The 12,780-nt window shown below is 37.2% G+C and overlaps 1 protein-coding gene across 1 annotated transcript in view; it reads right to left on the minus strand.

Annotated features, from left to right (window-relative positions):
- The window catches only part of ANKRD31 (ankyrin repeat domain 31), a 129,834-nt gene that overhangs the window by 90,622 nt on the left and 26,432 nt on the right, over positions 1–12,780 (minus strand). Inside the window, 3 exon segments of the mRNA XM_065873656.1 lie at positions 4,901–5,010; positions 7,504–7,772; positions 10,095–10,625. Of these exon segments, the coding sequence (XP_065729728.1) occupies positions 4,901–5,010; positions 7,504–7,772; positions 10,095–10,625 (910 nt within the window).

The raw sequence follows: 12,780 nt of genomic DNA on the forward strand, positions 1-12,780 counted from the left end.
TATCCTGGAGAATGTTCCATGTGCACTTGAGAGGAAAGTGTGATCTGCTAATTTTGGATGGAATGTCCTATAAATATCACTTAAATCTATCTGGTCTATTGTGTCAGTTAAAGCTTCTGTTTCCTTATTTATTTTCATTTTGGATGATCTGTCCATCACCTGTAAGTGAGGTGTTAAAGTCCCCCACCATTATTGTATTACTGTCGATTTCCTCTTTCATAGCTGTTAGCATTTGCCTTATGTATTGAGGTGCTCCTATGTTGGGTGCATATGTATTTATAATTGTTATATCTTCTTCTTGGATTGATCCCTTGATCATTATGTAGTGGCCTTCCTTGTCTCTTGTAACATTCTTTACTTTAAAGTCTATTTTATCTGATATGAGTATTGCTACTCCAGCTTTCTTTTGATTTCCATGGAATATCTTTTTCCAACCCCTCACTTTCAGTCTGTATGTGTCCCTAGGTCTGAAGTGGGTCTCTTGTAGACAGCATATAGATGGGTCTTGTTTTTGTATCCATTCAGCAGGCCTGTGTCTTTTGGGTGGAGCATTTAATCCATTCACGTTCAAGTTAATTATTGATATGTATGTTCCTATTACCATTTTCTTAATTGTTTTGGGTTTGTTTTTGTAGGTCCTTTTCTTCCCTTGTGTTTCCCACTTAGAGAAGTTCCTTTAGCATTTGTTGTAGAGCTGGTTTGGTGGCACTGAATTCTCTTCGCTTTTGCTTGTCTGTAAAGCTTTTGATTTCTCCGTCGAACCTGAATGCGATCCTTGCCAGGTAGAGTAATCTTGGGTGTAGGTTCTTCCCTTTCATCACTTTAAATATATCATGCCACTCCCTCCTGGCTTGTAGAGTTTCTGCTGAGAAATCAGCTGTTAACCTTATGGGAGTTCCCTTGTATGTTGTCATTTTTCCCTTGCTGCTTTCAATAATTTTTCTTTGTTGTTAATTTTTGCCAATTTGATTACTATGTGTCTTGGTGTGATTCTCCTTGGGGTTTATCCTGTATGGGACTTGCTGCGTTTCCTGGACTTGGGTGGCTATTTCCTTTCCCATGTTAGGGAAGTTTTTGAATATAATCTCTTCAAATATTTTCTTGGGGCCTTTCTCTCTCTCTTCTCCTTCTGGAACCCCTATAATGCAAATGTTGTTGCATTTAATGTTGTCCCAGAAGTCTCTTAGGCTGTCTTCATTTTTTCTCATTCCTTTTTCTTTATTCTGTTCCGCAGCAGTGAATTCCACAATTCTGTCTTCCAGGTCACTTATCTGTTCTTCTGCCTCAGTTATTCTGCTATTGATTCCTTCCAGTGTAGTTTTCATTTCAGTTATTGTATTGTTCATCTCTGTTTGTTTGTTCCTTAATTCTTCTAGGTCTTTGTTAAACATTTCTTGCATCTTCTCCATCTTTGCCTCCATTCTTTTTCCGAGGTCCTGGATCATCTTCACTATCATTATTCTGAATTCTTTTTCTGGAAGGTTGCCTATATCCATTTCATTGAGTTGTTTTTCTGGGGTTTTATCTTGTTCCTTCATCTGGTACATAGCCCTCTGCCTTTTCATCTTGTCTATCTTTCTGTGAATGTAGTTTTCGTTCCACAGGCTGCAGGATTGTAGTTCTTCTTGCTTCTGCTGTCTGCCCTCTGGTGGATGAGGCTATCTAAGAGGCTTGTGCAAATTTCCTGATGGGAGGGACTGGTGGTGGGTAGAGCTGGGTGTTGCTCTGGTGAGCAGTGCTCAGTGAAACTTTAATCCACTTGACTGGTGATGGGTGGGGCTGGGTTCCCTCCCTGTTGGCTGTTTGGCCTGAGGCAACCCAACACTGGAGCCTACCTGGGCTCTTTGGTGGGGCTAATGACAGACTCTGGGAGGGCTCACACCAAGGAGTACTACCCAGAACTTCTGCTGACACTGTCCTTGTCCTCACGGTGAGACACAGCCACCCCCCACCTCTGCAGGAGACCCCCCAACACCAGCAGGCAGGTCTGGTTCAGTCTCCCCTGCGGTCACTGCTCCTTCCCCTGGGTCCTGACGTGCACACTACTTTGTGTATGTCCTCCAAGAGTGGAGTCTCTGTTTCCCCCAGTCCTGTCGAAGTCCTGCAATCAAATCCCACTAGGCTTCAAAGTCTGATTCTCTAGGAATTTCTCCTCCCGTTGCCGGACCCCCAGGTTGGGAAGCCTGACGTGGGGCTCAGAACCTTCACCCCAGTGGGTGGACTTCTGTGGTATAAGTGTTCTCCAGTCTGTGAGTCACCCACCCAGAAGTCATGGGATTTGATTTTACTCTGATTGCGCCCTTCCTACCATCTCATTGTGGCTTCTCCTTTGTCTTTGGATGTGGGGTATCTTTTTGGGTGAGTTCCAGTGTCTTCCTGTCAATGATTGTCCAGCAGCTAGTTGTGATTCTGGTGTTCTCACAAGAGGGAGTGAGAGCACGTCCTTCTACTCCGCCATCTTGGTTCCTCTCCCCTCACCTTCATTTTTGAAAGATATTTTGCTAGGTATAGAATTCTAGGTTCTAGTTATAGAATTCTATAGAATTTATTTTAGTATTTTAAAGCTGCTGCTCCACTGTCTTCTTGCTTGCACTGTTTCCAACAAGAAATTTAATATCATCCTTATGACATGAAAAAAAAAAACACATGGCCTTCTTTTCCTTATCAACACATACATATTCTTCTGACTTCCTAAATGACTGAATATTATTTCATTGGTTACATTATAATTTGTTAACTATTCACTTAATTTAGATAGTTTCTAGTCATTTTATTATAATAAACAATGCTGTAATGAACATCTTTATAAAATATATTTAAGCAAATACAGCCATAGAATAAATCCCTTTAAACAGAATTGCTGATTCAAAAGAATTGTGATTTAAAATTCTGATGAATGTAAATAAACTGCCCTATAAAAAGACTGAAAAAACTTTTACCAAAAACATATGAGATTGTTTACTTTTTCCACATTCTTGCCACTGGGAATTCTCAAATGTTTATTGGCATTCTCTTAGGTGAGAATTGTACTTGTTAATTTGCATTTCTTTAAGTATGAGTGAGATGTTAATCTTTTCAGGTATTTACATTTTTTTTTCTGTGAACTCCTATTTTTCTTTATCCTTCCTGTTTTGTAAGAGCTCTCTGCATACTAGTATAATTAACCCCTTGTCATATGTTATTAATATTTCTTCTGTGTTTGATGATTGTTTTTTTTAGGATATCTTTCCATACAATTTTTAAAAAATGTATATAGTCAGTTTTATCATTCTCTTCCCTCCTGGCTTCTGGTCTTGAATTGTTCTTTACAAAGGGTTTTTCCAAGATTATAAAAAGATTCACTTGCCTTTTCTCCTAGAACTTTTCTTTTCCTTTAACTCTGGCCAGACTGGAATTAAATTTGGTATAAGGAATGTTATAGGGATCCAACTGTTTGTGTTTTTCACTATTTATTATTTACTCCTTCTTTCTGCCATCAATTTGAGATGCCATATGTATCACAGACCTACCCCCATATTCCCATTGTATCTGGCTTCTACATCTAAACCCTTTATTCTGTTTCACTGATTTATCTGTCTATTCCTGTGCCAATACCAACTTATTTTAACTTCTATTGTTTTCTAATTGCTTTCACATTATGTAGAGCAGGTTCCTGCCTCTCTACTCTCCCTTTGTTTTATTTTTCAGAATTTTCTTTGTTAGTCTTTTATATTTAGTTTTCCAGCTGAAATTTCATATCATTCTCATAGCTAACCTCCAGCCTTATAAAGCAAAACAAAACAGAACAATTAACAAATACACAAAAATCTGTTTTTGATTGAGCTCTCGTGCATTTACAGAATAATTTAGGGAGAAGTAAGTTTCTTACAATGCTGAATCTTTATGGTCAAGAATAAGGCTCTTCTTTCCATTTATTCAAGTCTTTTTTATGTCCCTCAGCATAATTTTTACACTTTCTTCTTACAGGTATGGCAATTTCTTACTAGGTATATAAGCAGGTATTTCCTCTCTTTTGTAACTATTATAAATGGGATCTTCTCTTATATTTTGTAACTGGGTAATACTTATGTATATGAAAGGTATTTACTTTTGTCTTCTTTTGGTTTATTGAATTTTTAAACTTTTTAGCTGGAAATAATTTCCGATTTATAAAAAAGTTGTAAAAATAAAACAAAGGATTCCCCCATTGTTAACATTTTGCTGCCACTTAAATCATTCTATCTGCCTCTTTATATATACATACACATGCACACAGACACATATACACATAATGAATAACTTGCATACACCATGCCTCTTTACTTACTAATACTTAAGAGCATATTCTCTAAAAGCAAGGACACTATCTTACATAACCAAATTATTAAATTAAGAAAATTTAACATTGATACAATATTATTCTTTAATCTACAGTCCATATTTCAATTCTGCCAACTGTCCCGCCATCTATTATTTTGTAACCAGTACTCCTAGGTTCTTATTATTTCTGATAGTTTTTTAGTTCATTCTTTGGGGCTTTATATATAGGAACAAAGAAATAACATCTAAATATATAATAATTTCCTCTATTTATTCTTCTGGTTATAATTTCCCAAAGCCTATGCTAGGTTAGTCACACCACAAATAGGTCAGATATCTAAATTTGAAAAGGGTTCTGAAACTATTCTCTTAAAAGTAAAAGTACAGGAAATATACCAGCCTATGAGGCAGAAGTTCAGGATCCTAGTTATACTACTAATGAGCTGTGCAGTGCTGGGGAAAATCCTTAACCTCTCTGAACTTCCTCATCAGTAGAATGAGAAAGTTGAGACATATAATCTCTAAATCCTTTTTTAGTACCAGGATTCTATATTTTTGTAAGTTACTTATTAAAGAAATAAAGAAATAAAATAGGCCTCACCATTTTTCCCTGCAAGTTTTCTGTTTTTCCTGATCTGTTCTCCACTCTTGAGTCTGGATGAATGCACAGTCTTCCCTTTACCTTCAATCCTTAAAGCAGGATTCTGCATTCTTGAAAAATAAATGTGCTTTTAAAATTACTATCATGTTCTCCACAACCGTTCAAAGAGAATCATACCGAATTTTTGACTAATTTTTTTTAAAACTCAAAGATATTTTACTGAGCTGTTGTCAAGCAGGATAGCAGTTTTAAATATGGAGATGGCTCCTGAGTAAACTGCAGATAATTCTGTTATAGACATGCCAGTCATTATGGTTTCTTTGTCTTTGTGCCACCTATGGGTTTCTCTCCTTTAGGGATAGTCACCTATAAGTGAGTATTCTGAGGCTCCTGTCCCTCACTCCCCATGCTGGCATGCCACTATCCACTCTATTCACAACTTCTAGGAAAAAAGAGGCAGGCAAAAAAAAAAGGACTTGCCCTGTGGTATGGCACTGATCAAAAACTGTAAAATACTGGCATAAAAGCATATATGGGTAGGTTTATTTTGGTTCTCTCTATTCTGAGAGCCCCAAAATAAACCTACCCATATATCATCAATTAATCTATGACAAAGAAGCCAAGAATATAGAATGGGGAAAGGACAGTCTCTTCAGTAAATGGTGTTGGGAAAACTGGACAGCCAAATGCAAGAGAATAAAGCTGGATCACAATCTTTTTTTCTTTTTTTCGGTACGTGGGCCTCTCACTGTTGTGGCCTCTCCTGTTGCGGAGCACAGGCTCCGGATGCACAGGCTCAGCGGCCATGGCTCACGGGCCCAGCCGCTCCGCGCGGCATGTGGGATCTTCCTGGACCGGGGCACAAACCGGTGTCCCCTGCATTGGCAGGTGGACTCTCAACCACTGCACCACCAGGGAAGCCCCTGGATCACAATCTTACATCATATACAAAAATCAACTCAAAATGGATTGAAGACTTGAAAGTAAGACTTGAAACCACAGAACTCCTAGGAAAAAACATAAGTAAGCACCTTGACATCAGTCTTGGCAATGATTTTTTGGATTTGACACCAAAAGCAAAAATAAAGAAGTGAGACTACATCAACCTAAAAAGTTTCTGTACAGCAAATGAAACTATCAACAAAATGAAAAGACAACCTACCAAATGGGAGAAAGTATTTGCACATCATAGACTTGAAAAGGGATTAATATCCAAAACATATAAAGAACTCATACAGGGGCTCCCCTGGTGGCGCAGCGGTTGAGAGTCCGCCTGCCGATGCAGGGGACGCGGGTTCGTGCCCCGGTCCGGGAAGATCCCACATGCTGCGGAGCGGCTGGGCCCGTGAGCCATGGCCGCTGAGCCTGCGCGTCCGGAGCCTGTGCTCCGCAGCGGGAGAGGCCACAACAGTGAGAGGCCCGCGTACCGCAAAAAAAAAAAAAAAAAAAAAAAGAACTCATACAACTCAATAGCAAAGAGAAAAGCAATCCGATTAAAAAATGTGAGAGGAACTAAAAAGACATTTCCAAAGAAGGCATCCAAATGGCCAGCAGGTACATGAAAAGGTGCTTAGCATCACTGATCATCAAGGAAATGTAAATCAAAACCACAATGAGATATCATCCCACACCAGTCAGAATGGCCATCATCAAAAAGTCTACAAATAATAAATGCTGGAGAGGGTGTGGAGAAAAGTGAACCCTCTTGCACTGCTGGTGGTAATGTAAATTGGTGCAACTATGACGGAAAACAGTATGGAGATTCCTCAAAAATTAAAAACAGAACTACCATATGATCCAGCAGTTCCACTCCTGGGTATTTATCCAAAGGAAACAAAATCACTATCTCAAAATAATATCTGCAGTCCCATTTTTACTGTGGCTTTACTTACAATAGTCAAGACATGGAAGCAACCTAAATATCCATCTATGGATGAATAAATAAAGAAAATGTGATACACACACACACACACACACACACAATGGAATGGTATTCAGCCACAGAAAAGAAAAAATCCTGCCATTTGCTAGAACATGAATGGGCCTTGAGAGCATTATGCTAAGTGAAATAAGTCAGAGAAAGACAAATACTGTATGATCTCACTTACATGTGGAATCTAAAACAAAAAATCAAAAAACCAAAAACCCTAAACTAATAGATACAGAGAACAGACTAGTTCTGGAGGTAGGAGACGGTGTGGGTGGGTGAAATGGGCGAAGGTGGTCAAAAGGTACAAACTTCCAGTTTTAAGATAAATAAGTCCAGGGGATGCAATGTACAGCATGGTGACTATAGTTAATAATACTATATTGTACATTTGAGAAGTTGCTAAGAGAGTAGACCTTAAAAGTTCTCATCACAAGAAAAAAAATTTGTAACTATGTGTGGTGAGAGATGTTAAAGAAAGAAAATTAGCATTAAGCTAAAATACAACAATTTCCCATTACTTTGTCTTAAAAAAAGAAAGTAAAAGAGTTTTCTGGGTTTTTTTTAAATTGCAAAATAAATAAAATAACAAAACTGAAAAATAAAGTTCTTTACTTAGAGGTACACTGACTCTAATGTCCCAAACACAGAATTATGTATTAGGTTGGTAGCATACCTGAAATTCTCAGTTGAAGAGTTATTTGTTTGATCCTCACAGCCAAGCATTTTGGGTAAAATCTTTTCTGGCATCTTATATATGTCATCTGTGGGCTTTGCATCTCTGCCTACTTTCAGTCTGGACGATCTCCTTAACACACATGGAATGTCCTGGTCAGAGCTATTTTCCACCAGCTTTGAATTTCCCTTATTATTTAGTGGATCACAAGAGGTGACATTTTGATGAACCAAAGTTTGCAATCCAAATGGATTTGGGTCTTCTAGACTCTGTAATAAGATGTAAATACATACACAAATAATTACGACAATGCAAAAAAATAAAATAAAATTAGAAGAAATTAAGTTTTATCTTGTCCTTTGATTACACAAAAATACCATATAAGATGGAAATACAAAAACCCATAGACATATGTGAACATAATGTAAATTTTATCATAGTTAATGTAACAAATGACAATACAGATTTAAAAGCCTAAGACAAGAAAAGCATAAGTAAATATTATTTTTATCAATATTCATCCTTAAAACTCAAGGATAAACCTAAGGTCACTCTGGGTGCTTTAATTTCATAGGAAATGGGTAGCACAAAATGATAAGAGACACATAAAAAGAGTAGTACTGTCACGCCAGGCCAGATCAGTGTTCTATTCAGCCTAGTATTTTGTTATTTGATAGCAACAGTAAGTGATATTTGTGGGATGAGATACTATATAACTTCCATTATATTGATTTTAAAAGGTTAGCAGTATATCATGAACGGCTCTAACTTCCCCTTAAAGTTAAATCCATTATAGATTTAACTTTTGTGGGGATACATATTTTTACACATATCACGTAAACCTTTCTTGAGCTTATTTATATATCCAGCTTGCAAAGCTTCTCAAGGTAACAAGTTTCATATTTTATTTAAAATATTTATTTATTTATTTATTTGGCTGCACCGGGACTTAGTTGCAGCCCACGGGGTCTTTGTTGCCACATGTGGGATCTTCATTGCGGCATATTGGATCTTTAGTTGTGGCATGCAGGATCTAGTTTCCTGACCAGGGATCGAACCCGGGCCGCCTGCATTGGGAGCGCAGAGTCTTAACAACTGGACCACCAGGGAAGTCCCTCAAGTTTCATATTTTTATTATAGCTAAGTAAAAGAGTATTTACTTTGATTTGTTCTAAATCAATCTCTTTTCTACTTCTAAGTAGACTTTTTTTTGAAGACCTCCTAAGTTCATGCTCACTCTATCAATACCAGTCATAATTTCCTACACTTTACTCATATTACCTCTTTTTAGATTAGAATCCTGGAATGTTTAACTTAATCTTCATGCCCTATCCCCATGATTAGTTTCTCTTTTTCTGGATTTTTAAACATATCATTATATCTGTTTTGAAATTTTTTGACCAGAATTGCATGCAGTATTATTCCAGGTATGTATGTTATAACCTGAGCTTAGTATCATGTTATTTAAATCTTCCAAGAAATGTTCACAGGAGCATTTTTGTAATAGCCAGAAGGAGGATAGAAAAGAAAAGAAAAAAAAATCCAAATGACCATCATTAGTGAATTGGTTAAATTATATTATTATACACACACACACACACACACACACACACACCCATAGAGTGGAATACCATTCAACAAGTAGAAAGATTTAAGTAGTGCTACTTTTGTTGACACAGAAAGATAACCACGATGTGTTATTAAATTTTAAAAACAAGTTGCAAAGCATTATGTATAATATAATCCCATTTATATAAAATAAACTTACATAGAATTATGCATAGAAAAAAATGGAGACATGCAGCAAACTGTTAACAATGATTATCTCTGGAAAGTGGAATTGTGGGAGACTTCCTTTTACTGTAATGTTTGATTTTTTTTTTTTATAATGAGGATGTGTTACTATTATAATCAGGAAAAAATAAAGATTATTTTTAAAAAGAAAAAAATTGTCAACATGAAAAAGGGACTTGGCAAGTGACAGGCCACTCCAGGGTCTCCAAGCGTAATAGTCCAGGAATTCTACACCCAAGAACTGTGTCACCTGACAGTATCCTCAGACACAGTATGCAAAGTTGTACTGAAGCCAGGCATAATTTTCTCCCTCTCCTGGCAGTCCAATTGCATATATTTTACTTCCAACTAGAAACTGATGTGGGTATCTTATCTCTACTCTGCACCTAGGCAGACATAGTGATTTTCTGAGCTAACCGGGAAAATTCTGGTAACAAATTTTTTCCTTCTTCTATATAAGCAATGTAATGATGATATATCTTCTCAGGTTTTCCGAGGAGAAACTTATCTATTTTAACTTTTAACCCCTTGAAAACTCTACCCCGGGAACCTCAATAAAGGTAACTATATGCTTCAAAGTTAAAAAGTATCTTCTGAGTGTTGGTATTTGGGTAGAATGTTTGAATTTAAAATAAAGTATATGGGCAATGAAGACTTGTTAAAGGTCACTATAAAAGGCAAAATCATAGACTCATACTTGCACTTACTTGCTGCACTGAAAGATGCTTGTCCTGTAGCTCACCTAACTTGGAATCTTGTTCAAATGGTTGAGTAGAACAAAGAGTCTCAAAATTCACCTCTGCTATTTGTGTACAATCTTCATCAGTCTGAGACATACTGGGCTCCACTCCTAAACATTCATTTCCAGCACTGAGACTGGTATCTCCCTCTTTTCTGTGACAGATGGGTTCCACCTTGGCTTCTGACAACGTGTTTAAGGCTGCTAACGACTCAGCTGGCAATGCATCATCCTTTGAGTTTTCTAGTAAATCTTTGTGACATGTCAAAGGTATTGATATGGAACTCGAAGAATTGCTCAATGGGTTCATCAACTCTCTACATTGAAAATCACTCATTATTCTAATCGGTCTTTCCTCCTGGGTGATTTCTGGTGATGTCAGTAACTTTTCTAAGGTAGACACAAAAGTTTCAAGAGAGCTTTCTTCATCTTTGGTTTCTTCAGAAGTCATGGTCAATGTGACGTCCTTGCTAGGCTCCTTCTCTGGCTCTATTAACAAGTTCTCCTTTACAGCAAATGTACCAAGTTCTTTAATAGTAGTACTTGAGAGAAGGCTTATTTCAGGAGAGTCTCTGTCTCTACTTAGTTCCTGTATATTCCAAATAGAATTTACATCATTATTACATATACAAAAAAGTGTTTAAAATAAAAATGTTATAGTTTTCTAGTTCATCATGTTGCTAAGTTACCACCAATAGCTTTATCAACTTTCCTCCCTTCCATAAATAAAAATACTCTTTGTTGGGGCTTCCCTGGTGGTGCAGCGGTTGAGGGTCCGCCTGCCGATGCAGGGGACGCGGGTTCGTGCCCCGGTCTGGGAGGATCCCGCGTGCCGCGGAGCGGCTGGGCCTGTGGGCCGTGGCCGCTGGGCCTGCGTGTCCGGAGCCTGTGCTCCGCAACGCGAGAGGCCACAGCAGTGAGAGGCCCGCGTACCACAAAAAAAAAAAAAAAAAAATACTCTTTATTACTTTCCTATACCAAATTACTAATGACTGTGAACACATGGTTAAACATTTAATAGTAGACCAAGGGTAAAATTGGCCGGGCCATAATTACAGATGGCAAATTATCTATTCAGCTAAGTTTAAATTATCTGGGCTAAGGGAAGACCAGAGATAACATGGATAGTTAAATCAACAGATAATCTAAAAACTTTACTGCAGTTAATAGTTGAAAAATTCTCCCTTGCTAAAAATCCCTATTGAATTTTATTAATTAACCAGGAACAAAATTGGTGTAGTTTCACCTTCCTTTTATTCCCCACCTCTGTACGCATATGTAAATGTGATGTAAAAAGGCCAAAGGACAGGTGGTCAGGGAGGAGAAAAGGAGAAATGAAAACAGCTCTATGTAAATATTACAGGCTCTGGCTATAAATCAATGGTTCTGACTTATGGTTGTTTTAAACAAAAAACACAAAACTACAAAACACAAAATGACTATTATCTTCAAAGACATCACCTTAATAGGTTATACCTGTTCTCACAATATTTCCAATGATCAAAATATTATTAGACTTCCTCTTTTGAAAGCGCTTTCAAAATTGTTTATAAGCCATTCAAGAAAATCAGTCTCAATAACTTAAAGGCATTAAACTTTTTTTCAACATTGAAAACTGTTAATTTGCTTGACCTTAAATATCAGAATGGGTTTCAGTGACTTCTGCCTGTTTCTAAAAATCAAATCCACCTTCACTGACACATCACTCTTCCAGAATGCACTGTAACTTGTAAGCCCTCTAATACTATGATTTGATTTGAATAAGGGAAGTGAAAACCATTTTATTCTCCCTCTCTTCCTTTTCTACCTGCCACCATTTATATTCTCTGTACATAGCATCCAGAGCTTAATAAGATATATTTATTAACAATGCGAACTATAATTTGCTCAGAAAGATAAAAGAAATTTAGAAGGAATTGAAGAACTGGATCCTATCCATTCTTGAAGTCATGTTCAAGATCTCACTCTTATCTGAAGTCCTTATACCTACTAAATTCAAGGCCTTAGATCTAATAAAGTATATATATATATATATATATATATATATATATATATATATATATATATATATATTGAACTCTGCCCTAAAGGAAATTAATTCCTAAATTAAGATTGAAGGCATTAATACATAAGACATTAAATAAACTATAAATCGTGCTTTGCTGCTGGCACAGTGGTTGAGAGTCCGCCTGCCGATGCAGTAGACGCAGGTTCGTGCCCCGGTCTGGGAAGATCCCACATGCCGTGGAGCGGCTGGGCCCATGAGCCATTGCCGCTGAGCCTGCGCGTCTGGAGCCTGTGCTCTGCAACGGGAGAGGCCACAACAGTGAGAGGCCCGAGTACCACAAAAAAATAATAATAATAAAATAAATAAATAAATAAATAAACAAACTATAAATAATGTCAAAAACACTGCATGAACTCAAATGAATGGCATAAACCATAGCCCTAGTGTAACAAGAATAAGTTTTCTGGGGGGAAAGAAAGGGAGGCAGTGAAGGGTTTTCAAGATTGCCTGAAAAATGCTCAGTTAAACAAAGTTAAACAGATTTATTTACTACAAGACTTTTCAAAATGTGCACTATAAATCTCTGAGGAGACTTCAGGATACAGTGTTCTCTAAACTTCTTTGTTCAAAAAAATCCTTTATTCTCAGAAGATCTATTAATGTCACAGGAGGCAAGTGATAGGGAAATACTGATATAGTGAATAAGCAATGTTAAAGAGGGAGCAATTACTTTGGT

The sequence above is a fragment of the Phocoena phocoena genome, chromosome 3 (assembly GCF_963924675.1).
Source record: "Phocoena phocoena chromosome 3, mPhoPho1.1, whole genome shotgun sequence".
Classification (NCBI taxonomy): domain Eukaryota; kingdom Metazoa; phylum Chordata; class Mammalia; order Artiodactyla; family Phocoenidae; genus Phocoena; species Phocoena phocoena.